The 27,406-nt window shown below is 45.1% G+C and overlaps 1 protein-coding gene across 1 annotated transcript in view; it reads right to left on the bottom strand.

Annotated features, from left to right (window-relative positions):
• Window positions 1-16,667, bottom strand: part of GAB2 (GRB2 associated binding protein 2) — a 167,634-nt gene extending 150,967 nt beyond the window's left edge. Inside the window, exon 1 of the mRNA XM_080643223.1 lies at window positions 16,455-16,667. Coding sequence (XP_080499349.1) covers window positions 16,455-16,529 — 75 coding nt within the window. The 5' untranslated portion in view covers window positions 16,530-16,667. The remainder of the gene's footprint in view (window positions 1-16,454) is intronic.
• Between the last annotated feature and the right edge of the window lie 10,739 nt (window positions 16,668-27,406).

Genomic DNA, 27,406 nt, shown 5'->3' with positions numbered 1-27,406 from the left:
CTGGGAGGATGCCCAGGCTGCATGCCGAGGCCACGTGCAGGTGCCCCCTTCTATCCGCCCCCACCAGTGGAACCTTGGCGTCATCCCTGCCTGATGAGTATATGAGTGAAGACACTTTCAGATGCTTCCTAGTGGCTGAGGCACCCCTTGCCATTTAAGCCTTCCCAGCCAAGGCCCCAGACATTGGGGAACAGAAACAAGTCCCTGCTGTGCCCACAGAACCCGTGAGCAAAACAAAATGGTTGTCTTTTGCCACTTAGTTTGGGGCATGCTTTATCATGTCCAAAAATTTATCATCAGGCAAGAGTGACTGGAACAGATGGGAACTGTCAGAAAAGAAGCAGATCAGTTATAGAAGAAGAAAAAAAAGCTACATTTTCTTGGATTGTTTAAGCCTAGTGTGAGGGAAACTGTTATCCTATCACATGGGGACTAAATAAATGGTAACACTCTTTGGATAGTTAAGAATGTGTATTTTATCTGCAGTTGCTATAATAAAAAATGCCTCAGTTACTTGGAAGAATCTGGGCAGTCCATAAAGAATCTGAGCAAGACACTCTCTCGTCTAGATTTTTGGTCGGGGACTAGCATCCCCATGATGCCATCCAGAGTCGTCCACGGATCCATTTCTGCCTCTTTCCCTTGGTGCATGGTACATAGAAGGTATTCAGTAACTTCGCAGAATGACTGACAGGTTCAGAGGGTTCAGGGGAGAGAGTTGATATTCCAGACAAAGCAAAGGGACTGTGGTAAGGTAATAAAGATGGGTTCCCGGGGAGAATACAGGGGGCCACGTGAACTTCATCCTTCATCCTTTCCCTCAACATTTATGTGCCCATATCTTTAGGCCTTCAGTTGTTTTCGTTATTTGAAATATTCTTTCCCCATCTGCTTAATGAGCTCCTACTTATTCTTCAAGGCCTACCCCCCTGTCATTTTCTCCAGGGCTTTCTCTGACACTGCCCACTCCAAGTGGAATTAATCACTCCATTCCACTCCTGCAACCCTTTCCACAACCTCTCGCATAGCAGGATACTCTGCATTATATTTCACTAGAGGCCCGGTGCACTAATTCGTGCACAGGTGGGGTCCCTCGGGATGGCCTGCGGGGTTTGGCCCCAGCTCATGCCCCCAGGCTTGCAGCCCCGCCTGGCACCCTGCTGTGGCCTGGCGCTGCCCCCTCACCTGCTCCACCATCCTGCCTGTGGGGGTGATTGGGTCAGGGCTGGGCCTCCCACCTGGCTCCCTCAGCGCCTGGGAGCTGGGCGGCGGCCCCACCCCCCGCTACTGATTGCTATCTTCAGGGCAATCGGCAGGGCAATCGGGACCCCACTCACACCCGCCTTGGCCTGGTGCCACCCGCTAACCTGCTCCACCTTCCCGCCAAGGTCCTGCTCTCATCAGGGCCCATTGGGGCCAGCAGCATCTCCAATGCTGCCAGCACCATGTAGCTGATGCCCGCCATGTTCCACGCTGCTCCCTGGTGGTCAGCACATGTCATAGTGAGTGGTGGAACTCCTGGTCAAACAATTTGCATATTAGGCATTTATTATATAGGAGGATTAGTAAGTTCAGATGTCTATTTTCCTTGATAAACTGTGAGCTACCAAAGAGCAAGGATGATTTTTATTCATCACCTTATGTCCTGCTTGAGTATCTTTGTGCCAAACACTAGGTCAAAAAAGAAAACTGCTGGCTCTGAGGAGCCCACATAAATAAGGGGAGAGATCTAAGAACACAGTCACATTGCGATGTCATGAGAGCTGCACAGAGGTTATGGCAGGATGACGTGGGAAGACAAGTCTTCAGAAGGAAATCAGGAAGCGGCACGAAGAAGCTGACATTTGAGGTGGGCCTTGAAACCGAGTTAAAATCAGAAGGCTGCCTGGGGGGAATCTATGGCATCTGAGCTGAAAGGTCTCAGAAGAGAACCGCTAAACAAGAGGAACATCTGGTCAGGTCTGGCCTATCTTTTCTCTCCCCACTGTTGGAGATTTCCCTGCTCAAGTTATTCCAAGTTCTCTTTTTATATTGCCCAAAGCCACACAATCTTCCCAATGGTATCAATTATTTATATAAAAAAGCACCTGTCATTTGAACAAGCAACTCCTTTAAAAACAGGAGTCAATACTACATGAAAATGTATTTAAATCAGTAGCAATCATTGAAATCCAAATTCAAACAAGGAACTACTTTGGACCTGTTAAATTGTCAGGTATTTTTAAAAAATTATAGTACCTAGCCCTGGCTGGTTTGGCTCAGTGAATAGAGTGTCAGCCTGCGGACTAGGCGGGGGGGGGGGGGGGGGGGGGCGGGTTCCAGGTTTGATTCCAGTGTGGGGCACATGGCCGGGTTGTGGGCTCAATCCCCAGTGTGGAACATGCAGGAGGCAGCCAATCAATGGCTCTCTCTCACCAATGATGTTTCTATCTCTCTCTCTCCTTCTCCCTTCCTCTCTGAAATCAATAAAAAATATATATTAAAAAAATTATAGTACCTGGTATCAAAGAAGAATCAGGGAAACCCTAACTAGTCTTTCTGAGAGACAATTTGGTGTGATGTATCAAAAGCCTTGCAAATAACTGCATCCTTTGAGAACTAAAAGTTCTATTTATAGGAATTTGTCCTAAGGATAAAAAGTCTTTGCTATAAAGATCACAGAGTTACCTAAAATAGTGGGAAATAGTAAACCACATAAATGTCCGAAAACATAAGAGTCAAATAAATTTGGCACTATAATAATTGTAACAGTTGCCATTTATAGAGTGCTTACAATGTTTCTGATATTATCATATTTAATACCATAGTAGTTTACAAAGTAGTAGTTGTAAAGGACTAATAGTTGAGTAGGACTTTTCCAGTTGCACCAGGATTGAGAGTAGGTAAGTTCCCCATAAGGTAAAGAGAGCAGTCAACAACTGGGGCTGGGCTAATTCAAGAACCTATTAAGAAGATACACTTGTGAGACCTAACCCACCTGTCACTGGTGGCCCTGCACTTCCCCTCCCCCTTCACAGCCCACAAAAGAAGAGTAGAGATGGGGAGGGGAATCTGTGTATCCTTGGGGCGTAGTGGCTAGTGCTATATTTTAGGATGGTACTCTCCCTACCCCTATGGTGGGCTCCTCTAAGAGATTAGGGGTGCCACAAATAAAGGGCTGGGACAAGAATTTTTAAACATCATAATGCCTGGTGAAAATGTGCTCAGGCAGGTGACTTACAGATCTGCTCTGTACCACTGTGGACAACGGGAATGGACATGGAGGGAGGAGGGGCAGCAATGTTGCTACCCGACTTCTTGGCATGGATACGAGTCCCTTGTGTCAAGCAGTTTCATGGAATTGTTGGCCTTAAGCCCTCTTATCAGGTCCCCACCCATGAGGGCTGTCCACTGGGCAAGTAGACCCCCGCCGTGCAGGACCCAGAGAGGGAGTGGCTTGCCTGAAAGAGAGGGCAAGAACCTCATACAGTTTCCTCTCCAGGTCTGGAGACTGTGCAGTGGGAAAGCCCGTCCTCCCAAGAACTCACAAGTGTGGGTGAGGGGTGCACACACAGGCAGTGCTGGTCCAACCGCCAGTAAATGTCACCCAGGAACCCAACAGCCACCGTGGAAGAGGCACTTATCCCTGATGCTCTCCACCTGGACCCCAGAACAACAGGAGCCTAGAAGAGAGCAGGGAAGTGGTCCAGAGGGACTGTCTGTCCTCCCACCTCCACACGCTCCGAATAAAGCAAATCTACCTTTCTCCACCTCACGTTCCCAGAGCCGTACGTCTGGCCAGCAACAGGAGTAGGGGAAGCTTTCCATGAGCTAGGTTGAAATTTTAAAATGGTGGACTCTGAATAACCCAGAGTGACCAGAGGTTTTGGACTCTGCCCAAAGTATTGAGGGACTTATCCTCTAGAGGAGGAAGGAGACTTTGACAAACCACACTGGGACGCTCTGACCTGAGAAAGAGAAGAGCACTCGTGCTTGCACCCCTCTGCGTTAAAACTGTTCCGGCAACTGGTTAAAGTGACCATTAGCTCCATCTCACAGGATGAAATTAAACTTGCTCAATTCCACACCCTACGTGGGACGCATCATGGGGATGCCTCCCAGAGCTAACCTCAGAGCCCACGCCTTTTACAGTGAAACCAGAATTTCTCAGCATAGGATCCAAAGACATATCCCTAGGGATCTCCAGACCTACTTCAAAAAACTTTGTCAACATTAAGTTTTCATCTCCAGGGTTAGAGTGATCTTAAAATACACAAGCCTGGTCTCAATGATCTGAATGATCATCTTACAAGTGAAGTGCTCCTTGCTTATCAGCATTTGCATTTATAATCTCATTGATATCAAGTATGAAGCTCTTCAATATCCTACACTATTTTTTTAATGAGAAAGGACAGAGGGACAGCATAAATAAATAAAATAGTCATACCAGTTAACAGCCAAGTGGCTTGCTATACAAACCAAAGTTTTACTGTACTTCAAACATAGACAAGAATGGGACCCAGAACAGACAGGCCCCATAGAAAAAAGGCGATATTCACATTGTAAGCAGCAATTTAGTTTCATCAAAATATCCACTGTTGTTAATGTGAGTTATATTGGTTCCAAAGTTGTATATTTAATTTGCAAATCTGTTTTAATTTTATAATTGTAGAAGAGCTGTAAGTATACATTTATACCTCATAGTTTTTGTTTATAAACATTTTGGTTACATAATAATAAAGATAACTCAACATCAAAAACTTGTACAAATGTTTGTTTAAAGTGTCCTTACATGACATATACTTGAGAAACTCTGTCTTATGTCATTCTGCTTAAGCAGCCACTGAAAGTCATATCTTTGAAGACTATTTGTGACACAAGGAAATATTTTCAATACATCAACATAAAGCATACAAATGGTGGTAGCATTACTCTGATTTTGTAAAATATACGAAGCACATATAAACATAGAAAAAAGAGACTAGGAAATACACTAAGATGTTAATATTTATGCCATGGTAAGAGTATAACGGGTACTCTTTATTAATATTGCTATTTGTTTTTCTAACAATCTGCTTACACTAACTTTATTGTAAGAGTGAAATTTAAGTATTACTAAAAAAATTCAATTTTAATAGCCTATCTCATGAAAGGTCCCAAAATCTGTTGCTAAAAAAGAAAATTAAAAAATTGCACTTTCAGTCCAATTCTATCTCAAGCTCCTACTTCTCCAGAGAAACGTAAACAATCCTAAAGTAGTATCTGTTCAAAACTTAACAGCGTACGAAGTCCAAGTCAACCAAGAACATATTATGCCTCAGGTACCAGGCCATGAGGATGAGCAAAGGACATGGACTCTCTAGAAGCTGCCAGTCTGGGGGAAGCAGAGCGTAAACAACGTAAACAACGTAAACAACGGTCAGTGGTATGAAGGCATAATGACAAGTGGGTGTGAAAAAGGGGTTCCATAACGCATTCTGAGGGGGAGGGCGGGGCAGTAACAGGCTGCTGCAATAGGAGTCCTGATAGTATATGAGGAAATGGGTGCAGAAAGGTGAAATGGAAGATTACCCAGAAGTAAAACATAAACACAGGTCTCGTGACACAACTCACTGACTGCACCAGCCCAGTCTCTCCTGGACTCCTGCAGCACCGGTCTTTGCCACTGGCACAGCCCGCCATTATAACCCAAACTGCTTCCCAAACATGTTTGTAAACTCAGAGGGGAACACCATGCACACCGTAGACTTTTACTATTTGGTAATGACAGTATCTTCAGATAGACTTCTAATGGGCATTAAACTCAACACACGGTAACCTCTGTTGGGACCCAATAAAGTATATATACATCTAGCCTAGACTCATTTTTTCTCCTCTAGAAAATTCTATCAAAAGGTCAAAAGAAGATCAAAGCAACAGACTCATTCCTATATTCCTTACAAGAAAATCCTATATAATAAAAACGTAATATGTAATTGGTCGTTACACCGTGAAGCGTAACGACCAACCACGTAACCACCAGATCACGGAACAGCAGGAGGATGGGGCAGCGAACTCTAAGCGGAAGGCGGAGAGCTACAGGAGGGGACAGGGCAGCAAGCTATGGGGGGGGGGGGGCGGGAGCAGAGGAGAGGGGGATGGGGGGAACTACAGTGGGCAGAGAGCTACTGGAGGGCAGCAGCGAGCTACTGGCACATGGAATTGTGCACAGGGCTACTAGTCTGTATATAAAAGGCTCTTGCTAGCCTGGGGAACTCCACTGGCACGTTCTTCCAAAGCAGGCTATGTATACTGATTGCCTGACCAAGTAAACTGCAGGGATAGGTAACCACACCTAATTGCTGTGGCTCATCAGCAGGTGTGAAACTCTGAGATGTCCCACCTGTTTAACAGAACAAGCCTGTACTGTACATAACACTGAATAACTGGAAGTAGCATAAATGTCTAGCCAGGGCAAATGTGTACCTAAGGTGTGATATATTCACTGACATGGCATTTGTAAGACTTATGTGTATGTCTAGGATTTGCTTTAAAATATTCCAGCAAAGGAACAGTGGAAGGGATACATGAAACGAATGCAGTGAAATCTTGAAAATGATTTGAAACTGTGTGAATTGGTGTGCATCAGGCTATTTTCTCTACTTTTTGTGTGTAATTGAAATTTTTCATAATTAAAAACTGGAAAAAATGTTATGTAGAAATAAATTTAAAATATTCACAATGATGCTTTGTGGGGGGGGGGGAAGCTGAATACAAAGTGATGGTTTATGGTAATTATAACCATGTGAAAAAATAAGTGTTACCAATCCAATAAGCACCCCTAATGTCCATGTGGGTTTCTAGATACCATTTTTACTAAAAGTAAGTAAGTCTTTGAGGAAATAGCTAATTCTAGGTCTGGATCAGGAAAGACAGACCTGGAACATCTTGTCATACCAGATAATAAAGAAACTATCCAATACTAGTAAGGTCATGTCAGAAGAACTCAGAAGACAACTCAACAGGCTCCCACTGGCCACAGACAGCACAACCCGAGCATCCATAAGGATAACAACTAGAACAGATTCAAACCCATCAAATGTGTATAACTGTGAGCTCATAAGGACACTAAAAATACCCAAGTGACCACTTTGAAGGATAATAAGGAACCCACTATTTTGATGAATGGTAGGCAAGTAAAAATAAGAAAGTATAAAGCTGGGGGTGGGGGTAGGGTAAAGAGTCCTTCTCTTTGAAAATGCCTTGCTTATAGCTGGTGCCTGACAAGTGGCACCCAGCCTGCAACAAGTCCTAAGAGATGCCTACACCATCATGTAAAGTGTTCGTAATCTAGCAAAGGGAGACAGACACAGGCCTATTGCCACACTAGACGTGAAAAAAGTGCTCTTGGGAGGGGCCTGGAGGTTGGGAGACATCAGCTTACAAGGGTTACCACTCGGCCGTGGCTGAGTGTCGTCCTGTGCACCAAAAGGTCACCAGTTCAATTCCAGGTCAATGAAAATGTATTTTTTTAAAATATATTTTATTAATTTTTTTACAGAGAGGAAGGGAGGACAGAGAGTTAGAAACATCGATGAGAGAGAAACATCGATCAACTGCCTTGTGCACGCCCCCCCACTGGGGATGTGCCCACAACCAAGGCACATGCTCTTGACCGGAATCAAACCAGGGACCCTTCAGTCCACAGGCCAACGCTCTATCCATTGAGCCAAACTGGCAATATATATATATATATTTTATTTTATTTATTTTATTTTATTTTATTTTATTTTATTTTTTAAGGGAAGGGGTTGCCACTTACTGGGAAGTTTCTATACTTTAAACCATTCTCAAACATGGGCTCTAGAATGTCACACATTGATTTTTACATCCCCTGGTCAAAGTTATAGCTCCAGGCAAATCTCCACGTGGTGTCATTCCCCTTCCCTGAGATGTTCCTTTAAGGAAAATCTAACTCCCTAGACCTCGATGTGATATCAAGCTCTGGAATTCCACTTACATTCTGACCTTGCAAACTTCAGGTCTGCCCCAAATGTGAAAGGGATGTGAAGACACCCAGGTTCTAAGTCCCTATGAAAGAGTTAACACACATCAATAAACATCACCCCCTCCTGCCACATCCCCCAATATTAAACACCTACTCTGGGCTAAACACTGTGCTAAGATCTTTTTCACTTGTTATATCCTAGTAAATTCTCAAACTCAGCGAGGTAAGAGGTACTGCTCCAGTTTTAGAGACAAGAAGTACATGGGCTCAAAGAATCAAGTCACTTGTTTAAGGACTCCAAGGTCCTTGAAGCACTAAGACTTCTGAAGATAAAAAAAAAAAAAAATGTCCACACACCAACTGACATTTCACATTAAAGGAGTGGCTATCTCAGAGGCAAAGCCTTATGAGTCAGAGCGATGCTCTTCATTAAGAAATGTCATTCCTACCATCCAAGGCCTTTTATGGACTCTCCTCCTCAGCTCTCCATTTACTTTCCCAACCTCTGTTTGATTTCTACCATAGACTCCTCCACTCTGGATGGATTTTCACTGTCCCCAAAATCCCACATGTACCACCCCTTTCCCACTTGAATTGCCTTGTTCCTTTCTAGGTCCTAATCTTTTGGGTCCAACTCTCAACCCCAACTCCTCCTCCCCTGTTCCCATGCCCAGGGCCCTCGCCTTCATGAAGCTCGCTGCCTGGATCATATTGCTCCATATAAGGGCATTGCTCCTTCACATGTACACTTCTGTCTCCCTAGCTTGCAAATTCCTCGTAGGCAGGGCTGAGTAGTGATGCATTCCCTTGGGAAGGAAAAGAGTGCAAAAGAAATGCTTGTCAACGTTAATGTGGATGCAGGCAATAGCCTCCTCAGGAACCTCTATTTCTCAGCATATCTCATAAACTGGAGGTTACCACATTCCATTATTCCCTTCTAGCTAGAGAGAGAAAGCCATGCCAGTCGTTTCATTAAGCAAAGCAGCAGGCATGTGCTCCTGCTTTGTACAATTTCACTGCCTCTGGTCCTCAGATATCCCTGAGAGAACATTCCATTATCATTAAGGCTGTGAACATTCCATCCTCTTTTCCCTTGGATTATACAAGTATTAGCAAAGCCAAGTACTAACCCTTAGCAAATAAAGAGTTTGACATTTGAAAAATTGTGTTGAAATACATATAACACAAAATTTACCATCTTAACCATTTTTTAAGTACACAGTTCAGTAGTATTAAGTACAGTATTCACATTTTTGTGCTACCATCACTAACATCTGTCTCAAGAACTCTTTTCACCTTGTATCCATTAAATAATAACTCCCCATTCTCCTCTTCCCCCTATCTCCCCGCCATCAAGCCCTGGAGACCACCATTCTACTTTCTGTCTATGAATTTGACTCCTCTAGGTACCTCATATAAGTGGAATCCTTTTGTCGGCTTATTTACCTAGCTAAATGTAATTAAGACTCATCCATGTTGTAGCATGTCCATCCATCAAAATTTCCTTCCTTTTAAAGGTTGAATAATGTTCCATTGTATGTATATACCACATTTTGTTTATTCATTCATCTGTTGAGAAATTCTGATCCAATGCTTGTGACAAGAAGCTCAGGAGACTGGCCCTGGGTCAGAGCAGTTTCTTTGATGTTGTGAACACATTCAAAGAACCAATCCGTGATTAAGACCACAGAACAAAAAGGAATTTCCACCTGGTTATCTGACCCAGGAACTGGAACCAGATAGAACATTTATTTAAATACTCAAATAGTTTGTTAGAATAAGGCCCTGGCTGCCTAGGATGGTCTAGAAACAAAACTTGAATTCACTGTACTTTCTAAAGACCTCCCTCTCCCCTGTTCTTCCTCTCCCTCAGCTTTATTGAGTTAATGAAATGTAGCATTGTGTAAGTTTAAGGTGTACATGTTGACTTGACACATTTATACACTGCAGTATGATTACCACCATACAGCTCCCTCACATCAGATAAATACCATTTCTTTTTATGTGGTGAGAACTTTAAGAGCGACTCTTTTAGCAATTTTCAAGCATACAATATAGTACTGTTAACTATTTCACAATGCTGTGTACTGGATCTCTGAACTTATTCATCTTCTAACTGGAAGCTTGTACCCTTTAACCAACAATTGCTTAATTCCCCACCCCAGCCTCTGGTAACCACCATTTTACTCTCTACTTCCATAAGTTTGGCTCTTTTAGATTTCATCTACAAGTGATATCATACAATATTTCTCTGATTTCTTTCACTTATCATAATGCCCTCAAGGTCCTTCCATGTGTTGCAAATGGCAGGATCTCCTTCATTCTCGTGGCTGAATAATATTCCATTGTGCGTTATATATATTAATATATATTTTTTAATACACACACATTTTCTTTCTCCATTCATCCAGTGTATCTCAATGGACAATATAATCCATTGTATGCCAATACAGCCCACCAACATAATCTTGGCTATTGTGAATAATGTTACAATGAACACTGGGGTGCACATAAGTCTTGGATATCCTGTTTTCATTTCTTTTGGATATATACCCAGAAGGGGACTTGCTGGATCATATAATTCTATTTTTAATTTTTTTGAGGAACCTCTATACTGTTAAGTGAATTAAAAGACAAACTACAGACTGAAAGAAAATATTTACAAACCACATATTTGACAAGGACTGACACCTTGTGCATATAAAGAGTTCTCAAAACTCAACAGCAAAGAAACATAAACAATCCATATAAAATGGACAAAAGACTTAGAAATATTTGAAAGAGGATGTACAAAAATCATATGAAAAGATGTTCAATATCATTATCCAAAAGGAAAATGTAAGTTAAAACCAATGGGTAAACAGTTAAACAAATGAATTGTGGTACATCCGTACCCTGGAATACCACTCAGCAATAAAAAAGAAATACAACTTGGATGAGTGTCCAGATTATGCTCAATGAAAAAGAGCCAATCCCTAAAGGTTACATACTGTATGAATCCATTTAGGTAACTCTCTGAAGTGACAAAATGACAAAAGTGGAGAACAGATTAGTGGTTGGCCTGGGTTAAGGACACGGTGGGAGTGGGATGGTGGCTACAAATGGCAGCAGGAAGGATCATGAAGATATCGAAATGTCTTGTATCTTGACTGTATCACTGCCAATATCCTAATGTGAAATTATACTATAGTTGTTGAAGATGTTACCACAAGGAGAAACTGGAAAAGAGTACACAGGATCTCTCTTTACTATTTTTTAAAAATAGATAGGCATCTACAATGATCTCAAAATAAAAAGTTTAATTTTTTAAAAAACTCAGGCTTTGAGACACAGCTAGATGAAGTTGGAAAAGTCATTTCCCTTTTCTCAGGGCTAAAAGGATTAAATTAAGAGTTCAATGGCCTAAGTATGGTGCCTGGCACAGGTTAAGTACTAAGCAGACAACTATTAAAATGATAATCCTGAGTGATGGCAGTGGGGGTGGAGAAGGATGTAGAAAAAGATCTTGAATAATATTACTAATGGGTTTTGGTGAAAGATTATGGATGTGGAACAGTGGGTGACCGGAGTCAAGGATGATTCCCAAGTTTCCCACTTGACAGTGGCACCATTTACTGAGAGGCCACGGGGTAAAGAAGAGAGGAACAGAGAACAGTTTACTTTGGGTGTGGTGAGTCTGTTGACTGGGAGGCATGCATGTAAAGACTCCAATTAACAACTGCATATGCCAACCTGGCATTCAGAACACAGCTCGAAGATGGAACTTCAACTTGATAATGGCCAGCATGCAAATGATAACCGAAGCCAGCAGAACGGATGACTGAGGAAGAGAAGAGAGCCTAGACCAGAGCCACTGTGCCTATAAAGTAGCTTCACCCTTTAAGTGCTGGGCAAAGAGGGTCAATCTAACAAAGGAGACTGAGAGTGGCCAGAAAAGGAGGAAAACCTGGCATATATGGTATTGCTGAAGATCAGAGGAAGGTGTTTGAAGAAAGAGTGAGTGGTCTACTATGACTAAGCAGTGAAGAGATAAACTAAAATGAGGAGTGAAAAATAAACCTCTGATTTAGTGACCTGCTGAGAATCACTCTGGTGAAATGACAAGGTAGGTTTCAGACTGGAGATAACTGAGAAGAAGGTGGAACAAAGGGAGACATAATATAAACAGCCATTATCAAGTTTAGCTCTAAAGAAAAAAAAAAAAGCACAGTGAGAAGGAAAGGGGTGTGATATTGAAGGAGAATTTTGTTAAAAGCAAGTATGTGTTGCCTGGACTCAGTGGTTGAGCATCCACTCATGAACCAAGAGGTCACTGGTTTGATTCCCAGTCAGGGCACATGCCCGGGTTTTGGGCTCAACGCCCCCCCAGTAGGGGGTGTGTAGGAGGTAGCTGGATCCATGTTTCTAACTCTCTGTCCCTCTCCCTTATTCTCTCTCTCTAAAAAAATAAATAAGTAAAAAGAAGAAAAAAAGCAAGCGTGTGTAAATATTAATGAAAAGGAATAGGTAGAGGGGAAGGAGTTGAAGATTCATGACAGAAAGGGTATGAATTATCTAAATAGGTAGGAGAGGATCTGACCCAGAGCGCATGTAGCAGGATAGCTCAGTCAGAAGGGGCACCTCATCTACTCCAAGAAGAGGAAGGAAGGAAAGGAACCGTGAAGACATACATGCATTTGGAAAGTTGGTCACAGTATGTGCAGACAGCTGCTCCCTGGTCGCTTCAATTTTCTTTGTGAAAGAGAAAGCAAGGTCATCTGATAAGACTGAAAGGTTGGCTTAATTTTTATTCCTAGCATGAAATCCAGTGCCTTGGACACAGATACTTAATAAATACATGTATTTAATCAATAAAAGCAAACAATTTCCTCAATTCAGTTGCTCATTAGAATCAATACTCAACTTTCTCCAAACTAGCCACTAGGGGGCATTACTGCTGCCAATCTGAACCTACATCTTTTAACACCATGAAATAGAAAATTACAGAGCAGTGTATGTCATAATATGTATTTTTTTACAGTGTAAAAATGTTATATTTATAGTTAGCCAGCTGGGCTCAGTTTAGATGATCCCAATTTTGTTGGCAACATCCACAGCATCATAGGTGCCAGCGGAGCATCAGGCCTGAGGAGGGTGTTGACCTTGGCCACGTCAATGTCATAGGACTTCTTCACAGCCTGTTTGATCTGTTGCTTGTTGGCCTTGACATCCACTGTGAACACAAGTGTATTGTTGTCTTCTGTCTTCTTCATGGCTGACTCAGTAGTCGGGGGGGAACCTGATGATGGCGTAGTGGTCAAGCTTGTTTCTCCCTGGGGCAATCTTCCAAGAATATCTGGGCTGCCTTCAGAGCCCCAGTGAACTGGGCATAGGAAGGTGGGTGATGTGCGGATCTTCTTTGTGTGTGTGTTTGGGGGCGGGGGGGGGGGGCTGTGGACACTTTTCAGCACTGCTTTCTTTGTCCTCAAAGCCTTTGCTTTGGGTTGGCTTTGGGAAGGGCATGCGCGCGCGCGCGCGCACAAACACACACACACACACACACATACACACACACACACACATACACACACACACACACTGCAGCAGAATGGAAGGGCTAGTCTTTCTACCAGCCTTCCACTGCAATCAAATCTGATGCCCAGAGGTAATACTCACCATTTTGCAGAGGTCACTTTTTGTAATTGCTCCAAGGCACATAGAAAATACTGAATAGACGTTTTACACTTTCTTATGATTAGTAAGTTATAAAAGATGAAGAAAATCCCTAAAGCTAATCCTTGGTAACAAGGATTTGTTGGATTAAATTTAAATAGCTGTGATCTATTTTATAAGCTGCTTTTTCCATTATTTCAGAGGCTTGATACATTCGTACAATGAAGAGTTATCAATCTATAACTATTGATAACTATGGCTATTATATATACACTAGAATAATATTTTGGTGTATGTGGATAGCAATGGGGCTGGAACATACTTCTTTCCTAGTTTGGTTCTAACAAATGTGGGCCTCTAAACAGAGGGAACTGGCAGAATTCAAATTTAAAACAGGGTGCAAAATTTTCAATACCCCAAAAGAAAAGATGTAAAAGCAGACAGTTTGTTCCTCAAGAGTTCAGGATTATACAGATCAGTTCAGTTTTAACTAAGGGATCTGGACTTTCCAGTGTAGGGGAGACTTCCAGTCATACCAATGGAACACATCACACTGTAGCCTAAGGAAAGCTGTTAATTTCATTAGATGCCTATAGGCTGCAGCTGTGGGGAAGATGGGCCGGAGGCTGAAGTCATTGTATGAATGCAGGTAGTCAAGTATGCAGAGGCATACCTCAGAGATAATGTAGGTTTGGTTGCAGATCACCACAATAAAGCAAGTATCTCAATAAAGTGAGTTTCACAATAAAGTCAGACATAATCTTTTTGCTGGTGGAGGATCTTGCCATTTGTAAAAAAAACGCAATACCTGTGTGGTGCAACAAAGTGAAGTGCAATAAAACGAGGTATGCCTGTACATCAAATGAGTAGAAAAGGTGCTTAACCCCAAAGCCTCCAACTTGGTTTTTTGAACTAAAGTTCTTTTTGGGGGGAACAAGCATACTCAATAAGTGGGTCATAAGTAGAGTCTGGGTGACAGAGTTGAAGCAGTCACAGTCAAATAAGGATACAGTATCAAATTGTTTGCAAACAGTTTCAAAAACAAAGTTTCAAGGTTCTGGAGGTTAGTGTTCTAATCTGACAACTACTGGATACTCTATTCCATTAGCTGGTATGGTATTCCACTTTCATTGCTAGTTTTCAGAAGCTCTATGGGGCCAAAGATTTTTGTTTTTTATATTTATGAAAACATTAACAGCCAAGTGCTCTTCCTTAACCTAATATAAAAACCTTGTCTAATGAACTGATACTACTTTGAAGAACAGAAAAGTTTCTTTCTTAGTAATTATAGTTCTTTGGCTACATGGACATCCCTGAAAATGAGCTTTAAAACTGAGATGAACACTTCCTTGCCACATCCCTACTGTATTTTAAATATACTAGTATGTCCTCTTTCAAAAGTCCTGTGCTAAATCTTTAGAATTTTCCCCCAGCAAATGATCTACCTAAGAGCCTGATTTCATTTACATACACAGTTGCACTCACCAACAACAACACTTCCTTAAAAACACACACACAGAATGTCACTTCCTCAATCCAGAGGCCAGAAGTCCTCTGGTTCTGATCTGGGGAGCCAAGACAGGAAACTCTGGTGAGCTTCTGCCTCCTGCCGCCGCCGCCCCCGCCCCCCCCCCCCCAAGTACTGGTGCAGCTGACAGGGGGCAGGGTCTATTCAGAGCTCCCTTGATGCACTGCAGCTGGAAGGCAACAGCTCACTTCCACGCTGCGGGAGTGATCCGAGTCCCGCACTGGGAGTCAATGTAACAAGGGCATTTCATAGGAAGTGAACAGGGAAAGGATGAAGACCTTGACACCTTTTAGCAACCTTACTTCTAGTTCCAAACTCTTCCGCATAGCCCAGGGCTGATTTCTGCCAAATCTCAGTAATTGGCACCAGCTTGTACATTGACCCCACCAGGCAAGTCATCTTCTAGTTTGGGGGTGGGTGAGAGCCAGACCTTCTCACCACTCAACCCCAGACTGGACCACTTTCCCCCTGAGGTTGCCAGTTTCTCATCTAGAAGGGAGAAGTCCCAGCAATGTCAGTAAACACTGTCGGTTAGCACCACCTGGCAACTGAGAAGCACGATCTCTCCCGATCCCGGGACTGCACAACAGAAAACCCGGGTCATTAGAGCAAACCAAACTGCAGTGTCACCGCCGAGGGCTGGGGTGGGGGGATGTATGAGAGACATACAGAATAAAGGGACAGAAGGGGACAAATGAGCCACTTAATACACGGGCTGCACATGCCGCTGACGCTGCCCGTGAGGTAGAGGCTTTGGACTGGAAGGAGCAGGCGGCCACCGGAGGCGCGGGCAGAGAAAGGGAAGGGGAAAGGGGTGTGCGGTGCCTCGCCCTCGGTGGGGCCGCCAGCCCGGCCCCGGAGCCTAGGCCCCCCTTTCCCGCCCACTCCCCCCAATCCTGCAGGCGGAAGCCGCTCAGGGTTCCTAGCGTTCCCCAGCCCCGGGAGCCAACTCCGTCGCTGTCCGAAGACCATCGATACAAACTTCAATACGGTGTGTAGTTTACGGGAAGGCTGGCTGCCGAGGAGGCGCCGCCGCCGCGCCCGGCCGAGAACGCACCGCAGCCTCCACCTGCCGGCCCGCCCGGCCGCCCCGCCCCGCCCCTCGGCGGCGCACCTGTGACAGGTGTGCAGGCACCCCCCCGACACACCCGAGTCGCGGGGCGCGCCAGCCGCCCCTCGCCCCCAGGAGGCCGGGAGCCCGCCCTCTCCAACCGCGCGGTGCGTCCCGGACCCCCAGCCCCTCGGCAGGCCGCGCCGCGCCCCCTGCCCGCGCCCTCCGGGCCGCGCCCGTTCCCCGCCCGTACTCACATAGCGCCTCAACTTCTTCTCGGGGGGCGATTTCCTCAGCCAGCCGGTGCACACCACGTCGCCGCCGCCGCTCATGCTGCCGGCGCCTGGAGCCCGCCGTGGGGTCGGATGGACAAGGGCGCGGGCGCGAGTCACTGGGGCGGGCGGCGGACGGTGCGCAGCTCGTGGGGTGGGGAGGGGCCGAGGCGGCCGCGGCAGCGGGGCGAGGACAAGGCGGCGGACAAGCTGCCGCGCGCGCGCGCGCGCACTCGCTCCCTGCGCGCACTTGCGCTCGGCCAAGGAGGGGGCGCCACAGCAGGAAGGCGGCGCGCGCTCGCCACGCCCACAGCCCGCCGCGCCCCCCGGCCGCCGCCTTCAAAGACACAAACACCGCCGGGCGTCGCTGGACCCCAGAGGCCGAGGTTCCCGAGGGCGCGGAAGCTTGCCGCCGGCCGCGCCCCCCTCCCCGTTTTGCTTTATTCCCGAAACCTCCAGCCCCTCGCGGGGGTGGCGGCCGCGCCCCTGGGGGGAGCGGGGGTGGGGTTAAGGGAAGGGGCTGCGCGCCCTTGGTCGCCAGTCGGTTTTGCACCGAGGGTCGTCAGGAAGGGACCCCAGGGCTGCTGAGTTTCCCATTCCCAGAGTTTCAGGGTTCAGTGGGTCAGGTTCTGCTGAAATTAGTGATCCGCTTCCCAGCAAGAGTTGATTTAACCCGCACCCCTCGGCGGGAGAAGGAAAGAAGAAAACAGACTACTAGGTGCTGGGCGCCTTTGTAGTCCGCGTTTACACAATTGTTTTGACGGGTCTACAAATTGGGCGGGCAGTGTTATTCCCGTTTTACAAACATCTTAAAATCCCAAAGACAGTGCAATGCAGGGCCAGGTTTCTAATTGTGGGGGTGGGGGTGGAGGTGGACCTGCCCATCTCTTTTTAAAGTGGGGGGAGTGCTTTAATGTGTGCAGATCAACTTGGGGCCCTCTTACTACCAGGAAATAAAGTCCAGCTGGCTCTTTCACTGCCTCTGGGAAATACAATTCAGTAAAAGGAAATTCATATGATTTGCAGAATCAAGGAAGCAAAAGTGAGTCAATGTATGTCATAGTAAATTGGGAGGCAAGGTGTTGTAAGGTAAGATATTGGGGTCACAGTTCCTCAGCGTCCCAGCTCATCCACACACTAGGAGACCTTGCTGGCATTCATATGAAAAGTGCGGCAGAGTAGTCCCTCTGACTGCCTAGGTGGGTTTATCTGAGATGAACGGTGTGGAAGCACACGCTAGACTAGACAACCCCAATTCCAGGCGGAGGGTGGAGGAAAAAAGTCCTTTGGTAGGGGCACTTTTGCACTCACGGAGCACCTTTAGAAACAATATTAAAAGGTAGGTCCTCCCCTCCCCTTTGAGAAGGGGAGAGTAACCCACTGCATCCATAAGGAACTGTGCTGCCAGCAGGTGAGTGGGAGAAACAGCGTCTCGCACTCCCCATACAACTTTGGGCTGAGGCGATTTTGTTCATTTCCCTGTCTTTTTGCAGCAAAGCTAGTTGTTTCAAGCCGTGGGACACCCTTCTGGTTGTACAGATCTTGGTTGGGTTGGGACAAGTTCACTTTCAATCAGCTTGTAAAAGCGAATCATTTACTATATATGTAGCCTTTCTACACACTCTTTTAGATCCGCTCCCCCGGATCCGGCATTTCACTGACTTTCTTCACTCTTCAGTGTGCTGCTGGGCTGAATTGAAGCCAGAGCAATGAGGCGGTGGCTGGTACCAGAGCTCCCCTAGCCTTCCAATTTAGGGGTCTGTAAGCCACATACAAGGGCCACCACCAAAACTATGGCTGTTTGAACCTCTGGCTTGAACTACTTTAAAAATCTGTGCGACAAATATTAAAATACTCGTCTGCTGAATCCATCAGGAGGCGGTGACTCTCAAACACACTAAAGCAACTTCTGACTTCATTCACATCTGAGTCATGGTGCCAGGTCCCAAGGGTTGCAGACTGAGAAATCCGCATGGTTTGTCTGCAGCCACCCTAACTTTCTTAGGAGGAGGCTGCCAGCACCCAGCTTAGGCTGCTCGGAGGAGGCAGGGCTGCTGTTGTGGCCCCAGGCTGCACGCTGGGGTGGCTCCAGTCTTCTGAGCCTGAGGTGCGTGCCAGGTCGGAAAACAGCGCTGGACAGAACGTTCCTGTCTGGGCCTTTACTAAGTCCTCTCCACTCCCTGCTGTTTTTTTTTGTTTTGTTTTTTTTTTGTGTGTGTGTGTGTTTTTTTTCCAATGCTCCCTGCCTTTGGCCCAGGGAAAATGGAAAACAAATTGAGTGATTTATGAAGCTAAGCGCCATCTATCGGAATCGGTTGGGATAACTCCCCAACCCCCCACCTGCGAGGACATGCACCACTAGTCTATAATTTAGGCAATTTTGATTAAAGACCACGGTTATTTCCTGGAGGAATTAATGACCGGCTGCAAGGAGGGCTTTGGGTCATTAATTCTATACCATTAAATTCTCAGGAAATGGCCATCTTATGGGGAGGGTTTCTCTGGAGGGAGCATTGCAGACATTAGAAAATGAACACCTGGGAGGGCAGCATGGGACCGCGTTTTGCGCCCCCCTCCCCCCTCCCAAGCCTGGGTTGTAAAGGGTGCACTGTGGCTTTGGGTTTCATCAGCGCCAGCCTGCATCCGTGCCTGTCTGGGGGTTGAGGGTTTGTGGCCAGCGGCAGGTGCATGGCTGGTGGAACGCTCCCAGGAACGGGTTGGAAGGGCTGGAAGGAGAGCTGTGCTCAACGGCACACCAGGCTGGTGTGATTAATACCACCCACGCCAGGCTTGACGTCAGGGGCTGGGCTGGGGGTGGGGGTGGATGTTTGTGTCCTTCTGCCTTTTCTCCCCTTCAATCTAGTTGACAGGTTAGATTCAGCGCCGAGTGCTGCTTGCCAAGGTCAGCGTGGCCAGCTGAGCCGCCTCGGCTTGGTGGCTTCAACATGTCTCCCAGGCATATTGAGGTCTGGGCTTCTTTAACCCCTTTCTGCTTTGAGCCCACTCGGTCCCCTCCACCAAATTACTCCGACCCACTCACATCAGCGCTTGGCCTCTGGATGGGACGGAGATCTGGAAGTGGGCTTGGGAATTGGTTGAAGACCTCATTGGGCCCCCCCCACCCCCGCCCCGTCTGTGGCCGCTAACAGTTTGTTACTTGACATTACATCCAGTGGGAAACATTTTGGAAACAAACTTTCTGAAAGAGAAAAGGGTGAGCCAGTCCAGCTTCCCAATTTTCCTTTGCAAAGAACCAGAACCTGTGCTAATTGCTTTGGGGCTAGTTAGGCCCTGGGAACATTTCTCCTGACACCGGTGGGGTGATAACATCAATGTGCACAGACAGATCATGGTGCAGACTTAGCTATCATGGTCTCCAAGAACAGACTGCCAAGGTCCCTGGGAAAGTGCCTTAAGTGCTTCAAAACCATACTCTGCAGGATGACCACTTCCTCCAGAGAGATCCACTTAGATCGTGAACCCGTCTCCTAAAACTCCCCACCCCCACTTCCCAGCATAGTTGTTCATTCTTTTCGTAGACTCACATCACACCCTTACAAACGGGGCCGTCACACTGTACTGCGAATATTTGTTTCCCTAGAGCCTGCCAGCATGCTGCCAGACACACACAGATGCCCATTCAATGTCTGTTGGGAGAAGGAAGGAACCAATCCTTAAAGGATAACCAGTGGAAGCTGTGGACCCTGGAGCATCCAGAACTTTCTGACCCATTCTCTCTCCCCCACCCCCAACAGTATCTGTGAAGGTCCTTATGAACAGCTGGAGTGTTAGACTCCCAGGGACTAGTCTGGTGGGGAGGGCAGAAGTAGGTGAGGGTAATCCTATGCAGTTTCACTTTAAATACAGGTCAAAACCCTTGGATAGTTTAAAAAACAATAACTCTGTAGACCTTTGACTTCTACCCCCAGGCTCTACAGAGCTACTGGTAACTACGTTAACCCTTGGTCTCCAAACCCTGACACTGTTGTCCAGACGTCGCTGGGACTACGATTTAAACTGGTTATGGTTTATCTGATGCCTGGTTTCACTGTGATGGTCCTAGAGGAGCTCTAGCAGGGAACCCTTTGTACCCACACACATACTAGCAAAGCTGGAGAAATCTGGTCCCCTGACTCAAAGTGGGTTTCATCCAACGGCTGACCAATAGCGACTGTTTCTGCCCGAATGCAAGCATAGTGGCTGTGCACGCGCACTAGTCTCTGTGTTGCTGGGCACCCAAGGGCCACAGGAGATCATCTCATCTAACTCCCTGATTCTACCAGAATTACCCAAGATGTCTGACTCATACAGCCAGTGATGCCCGGACACGTGTTTAAAGATGGGCTCTCTCGCGGTGGTAGCCTTGATTTGCAGTATGTGATAATTTTTTTGTGGTGGAAATACCATCCTCTCTCCACCCCTTGCCTGACTGAAGTCAGGCTATCAACTTCATATCTTTGAATGCAGTTAAGAGATACACAGTTATTTAGTATTTCCAACATAAAGATAAAATAGACATAACACCAAGAGCAGAGATAAGAGCAACATGTACTAAAATAATTAGTAACTGATGAGTTTTGGTGTATTCCCCCTTGTTTTTAATATAATTTAAAGTCAGCATGTTAAAGTGCACAATTCAGTTTTTTTCTTAGTGTATTTACCAAATTGTGCAACCATGATGGCTATCTAATTTCAGAACATCGTCATTACCTCAAAAAGAAGCTCCAGCCGAAACCCATTTGGCTTAGTGGATAGAGCGTCGGCCTGCGGACTGAAGGGTCCCGGGTTCGGTTCCGGTCGGGGGCATGTGCCTTGGTTGCGGGCACGTCCCCGGTGGGAGGTGTGCAGGAGGCAGCTGATCGATGTTTCTCTCTCATCGATGTTTCTGGCTCTCTGTCCCTCTCCCTTCCTCTCTGTAAAATATCAATAAAATATGTATTTAAAAAAAAAAAAAAAGCTCCATATTTATTAGCAGTCACTCCTCATCTCCCCAACCCTAACCTTTGACAACCACTAATCTACTGTCTCTATGGATTTGCCAATTTTGCACATTTCATAGAATCATACAATATGTGGCCTCTTGAGTTTGCCTTCTTTCACTTTGTATAATGTATTCAATGTTCATCCATGTAGCATATGTTTTATTTTTTTAAATTGATTTCAGAGAGGAAAGGAGAGGGAGAAAGAGAAAACATCAATAATGAGAATCATTGATTAGCTGCCTCCTACACACCTCACACTGGGTATGGAGCCTGCAACCCAAGGATGTGTCCTGACTGGGAATCTAACCTTGACCTCCTGGTTCATAGGTCGACGCTCAACCACGGAGCCACACCGGCTGGGCCATGTGTCAGTTTTTCATTATGTTCTATGGCTGAATAATATTTCAATGTATGGATGAAAATTATCCATTCATCAGATGGATATTTCAGTTGTTTCCACTTTGTGGGTATTATGAAGAGCATTCATGTACACATTTTTGTGTGAACCTACATTTTCAATACTCTTGGATATATACTTAGGGGTCAAATGGCTGGATCATACTGTGACTCCGTGAACTGTTCCCCACAGTGGTTACTACATCATTTACATTCCTACCAGCAATGCACAAAGGCTCCAAACTGTCCACATCTTCTCCAATACTTTACATTTCAATGTTATTTTTTAAACAAGCAGCTTGCAAAATTTTTCACAACTGACCAATCTACTCTCTCAGGCTGGTCTGAGCCAGCCCTAGCACCCCACTGCGTAACCGCCTACCCCAGACAACCCATCATCTTCCCTATAGTCAGTTCCACTTCTTTCTGCTGACAAGAATAATGCTCAACAGATTCGAGCTTCCTTCTTCTTCCATCCTTCCTACAGAAACCAACACGAAAGGTCTCCGGTTTTCGTCTCTTTGGGGATTAAGAGGATTTTTGATTTTGGAGAATCACAGGTTTTCAGCTCCCACCAAGCACTCTCAGCAGAACACAATGGTTCCCTCCTACGTTTGTGTTGAGAAACAAAAGTTAAAACTAAAATGTGTCTTCCTGACACCCAGATGTACCTTCTGGATGAGCTCTCAAGCAGTTGCTTCAACAGGGCAAACAGCTGTGGTCTGTTTCAACATAATTTGATGTAATCAGGGTTAATTTTGATGATGCAGTAACTCTGAAGACTGTTTTTTAACTGGATTACTGTTGGGTCAACAATCATGTGGCATTACATCTAGTGGCTGAAACGAAAGCCAGAATTAAAACAGATCCCCCCTACCCCACTTCTAAATGACAGCCCCACTGGGATTAGAAGTTATGAGGCACATTTAACACAATTAACTAAAAAAGGAAAGTAGTTGCAGTCAAATTACATGCAAGCTTCTTCAAGGTTCAGAGCACCACTCAGAAAAGAGCAGGAAACTTATTTGTTGTTTTCTTTTCCTAGAGTGGTTCGAAATAGGTTGGCAGCAATCATTATAACTTAATATTTTCCTAACAGTCGAGGAAAAGCCCTAAAATTCCCCTCTGAATTTTTCCTAAACCAAATGATGGTTTAGTAGTCCACAGTTGCCTCTACTTTCCATGTATGTTTTTGAAATGCTTAGGTTAAGTGAGGGCTAAATTCAGGGTGTGTCATGCCAGGGTTGAATGAATGTGTTATACACATTTGCAACTGTTTCTGATGAGCAAAGCCTTTTCTTTTACTTTGATAGTTCTGGCCATCATTGTTTATGGCCAACCCAACAACCGGGCCTGGGCTGTGCCAGGGACACACTCTTTAGTCTCTTCCAGTTCTCTGTTTTGGCTCATGTGAAACACAGTGAAGGCCCATGACAAAAGCCATTCTTCTACAGTTCTGGAAAGCAGAATCTTCAAAAATAGATGTCTTGGGAAGCTGCCAAATGTGTTGGTTTTTCAAAACCTAATTCAGTTTTGTAGTTCCAAAAAGGTCTGATATGTGTCCAATCCCCTCTGTAAATAAGCCTCCATTCATGTTTGTGTGTGTACTACTAGTATGTGTGTGTGTGTGTGTGTCTTAGGGACCAAGAAACTTGAAGAGCAAAAAAGTCACCTAACTTACTGCATCGTACTTATCAGAATTCCTCACCTAAATAATTTCCTGATTAACATACTATGGGATAATATGTGGATGCAACTAAAAGGTAATATGACTTAAAAAAACTAATGAGAGTTCCTTCCATACTTCAGATAGTGTATTAATATCTTTTTTAGTTGCAAAAGCAGATATTTTTAAATTGCTTAAGCCCAAATTGGGAACTTATTGCTAAGAAAATGAGGTATATCCGATAGAACCCAAGAAAAAGTTGAATAATCTGGCCTCAGGAAGGGTATCAACCAAGGAATAAATATGGCAAAAACTAGGCAGCCAGTTGGTGTATGTCTCTCTCTCTCTCTCTCTCTCTCTCTCTCTCTCACTCTCATGGGCCATATGGTTTTTCATGTCTGAGCATTTTGCCTTCCTTTCTCTCTGCAGACTGCTTTCTCTGTCTCTTCAGGTACATAGTTGCCCTGCAGTTACTATGTTTACATGTTCTCGGTTCAAAGAAGTAATCTCTAGTGTTCCTAATCCCAGTTTTCCAAGAGAAAATGAGACTGGTCCAATTTGGGTTGGTGTCCATCAGCAAGAGAAGCCCACGTCCCTATGTGTCTGCTGAGGATGAACTGGTAGGACACAGGTGGGGGAATTCTTGGAAGAGGGGTGGTTTTTATAACTAAGCAGACACTTTGGAAGGTGTTTTAACAGACATGAAAACCAGCCTTGTTTCTTTCAGCACATACCTACATCTATCACTTGAAAACTGGAAACACTTAGAAAGGCATATATTTCTATTCAAATACAAAACATACTTATATTCACATACATGTCACTTAGGAAAGATTATTTATGTACTTTTTATTCAATTGTCAATAAGGAATGTCTAAAAACCTACTCTCCTAAATTCAGTATAGAAATAGAAATATGAATAAACCTAGGGTTTAAAAAAGCTCAGAGCCTTTCTAGGGAGAGGAATAGGTAGGCAAATGTCTCAGTAGTGTGTGACAATGAATGCTCTAATAGAGGTATTTCAAAGGATTGTGGGAGCAGAGAAATTAGCAACCAACTGTGGGGGGGATGGAAACTGAAAGGGCTTAGGTTTCACTTGTTTTGGGGAGGCACAGAGTATGCATCAATTAAAATGTGCTGAATTAGATGATGTAAGCAGTAGCTACTTCAATTTAGAATCAAGAAACTTATTTAGAGTAGGGTGGAGAAGATCACGAACTGTGAAAATCTGAGCAACTTTAATCTGGGACTTGCTTCTGAATTTGTCAAATACATTCACTCAACAAATACTGAGCACCTGCTGTGTGCAAGACCCATGTCCAGGTGCTGGTTACATAGTGATGAGCAGTAAGGCGAGGCTCTGGAGCAGGCAATGAGGTCACTGTACTTAAGAAGCAATGCTGGGAGAGATGCCCTGGAAACTGACCTTCCACCACGCACCAGGAACACAAATTACTAGCTCAACTCATAATTACTCCTGATACCTGGCTTTTTGTTCTATGCTAGGCAATGGCTCCAGTCTTGGATTTATGCTGAAAGCTAGTTTAAAAATTTGTGAAACATTTCAGACACATAAAGAAGGAAAAGCCAGTTTGGGAATTACTTTTAAGAAATGTTTCATTTTGTCTGATGGACATGCCCCCCTCCACAACCCCTTTTTTGACACCTCAGTGATACCTAATCCTTCCCAGAGCTATTTAATAAGTACCTACTATGTGCCATACTCTCCAAGGAATTCTCCTTTGTTCTCAGGAAGCTCACGTCTGGCAGAGAAGACAAATGTTGGTTGCCAAGGACCAGAATTTGCATGTGGTTTTGAGGGAGCAGAATGAAAGGAGGAAGTCTGGAAGTCACCATTCAACCCTCGGTATTTTGAAGCACAAGCAATATAAAACTAACACTAGTAATGTACACACGTGAACATGGAGAAATCCTCGCTGTGTTCTGGAGTGTCACCACTCTTAGTATAAAGCCTCCTAGCCTCAGACAGTGTGATTAGTTGTAATATTTTGATGCTGGGTAACTAAGAGGCGACAGGTGTGCAGCCCGAGCAAGCCACCGAGCCCATTCACAGGCATGTGGAAGCAAGCAGTGCTGAGTCAGGGTTCAGGGGATACTCTGACTCCATGGGCAAGACAGGAATCCATGGAGAGCTGCTAACCCACTGGGGAAAAGTTGACTAAGAGCTAAATGATAGTGAAACATCAAGACACAAAAGGCTCCACATGGTATTTTTGTGGTTGTTGATCAATGAGTGGCCTCCTCCTTCTAATGAGAAACAGTAACCATTTCCAAGAGCCTTCCCCAGCACGTTAGAAAACTACCGTAGATATAAGTTGGTTTGTTTGTTTTTGTTTCAATAAAATTGACATATCTGTTGGGGGGTGGGGTGCAGAAAGGAAGGGGAAGCATCTGGATGTTGACATATTATTAGGCATAGGAGGAATCCGAGTGGGAGAGGAACCGTTCTCAGAGAAAAAACCAGGGGGGAGGTGGTGGGAGAGAAAGGGCGTGAGGGAAAGAGATACAGAGGGGCTGTGCTGCACCTCCCAGGCACCAGCTCTCTGCAGGCTGGCTTTCCCACCCTGGAATGAGGCATACACACCCGCTCTAAGGTGCAGGCAGAACAATCAAAACAGAGTGCCTTCTTCAATGAGATCTGTGTAATTATCACTTATCTTTAACTGCAAAATATTCAAACCTCACTGAACGTTTCTCACAGTGTGGATTAAACCGTCTACAATGGAATCATTAGAATCAGTCAGGGTAACTATTTAAGAAACACAGATTGGGCTGTTCCATCCCAGATGTACTGAGTCAGACTTTCCAGGGTGGGATGAGGGTAATCTGAATTCATCCGGTGATTCTTATATACAATAAACTTTGCAAAGGCTATATGAAATGGGAGTCCCTGAGACAAGGAGGCATGTCTTATTTCTCTCTGCATCCAGATTCCAGCACCAGACACGGCTCAGTTATATATTTTAAATTGATTTCAGAGAGGAAGGGAGAGGGAGGGAGGAGGGGGAGGGAGGGAAGGAGGGGGAGAGGGAGGGAGGGGAGGGAGGGAAGGAGGGGGAGAGGGAGGGAGGGAAGGAAGGGGAGAGGGAGGGAGATGGAGGGAGGGGGAGAGGGAGGGAGATGGAGGGAGGGGGAGAGGGAGGGAGATGGAGGGAGGGGGAGAGGGAGGGAGAGGGAGGGAAAGGGAGAGAAGAGAGATATGTCAATGATGAAAGAGAATCACTGATCGGCCGCCTCCCACACGCCCAACACCGGGACCAAGCCCGAAAACCCAGGCATGTGCCCTGACAGGGAATCAAACCGTGACCTCCCAGTTCATAGATTGATGCTTAACCATGAGCCATGTAGGCCGGGCAACCAGAGATTCTTAAAGAAAAAGTGACTCAATTATACTGCCTGAAAACAGCTGGTTTCACGTGTCCCCACATTCTTCTGGCCCACAGCTTTTATACTGCACTAATTTAAACTACAATTTAAAAATTTCAACACAATTTCTCTTATAATTTTTAATGGCTGTAAAATATTTCATTCGATGTGTTCATGAATATTTTTTTGAGTTTTGAAAAGGTTTCCCTTAGAAGACCTTACATTTGTGTAGTGCTTTCCAGTGTATGAAACCCTTTCACAGACCTCATTGTTTTTCACAACGCTTTATACGTTATTACCCTTGCTTTGCAGACACATATACAAACTCAGAGATAAAATAACTTGCTCAGGGTTCCAGAGCTCAGAAGCAGCGTGTCAGACTTAGAGCAGAGTTCTCCCTCTCTGCCCAATACCCTTTCCAGGACACCAAACATCCAGCACATTTTTCTGGCAGGAATCTGACCCAACAGTTTCCTGATGCAAAAACCTGTAAGGGAGAATGTGGA

The sequence above is a fragment of the Plecotus auritus genome (assembly GCF_963455305.1).
Source record: "Plecotus auritus genome assembly, chromosome: 9".
NCBI classification, from domain to species: Eukaryota; Metazoa; Chordata; class Mammalia; order Chiroptera; family Vespertilionidae; genus Plecotus; species Plecotus auritus.
Note: the sequence above shows the minus strand (reverse complement) of the source record. Positions and strands in the feature narration are given on the sequence as shown.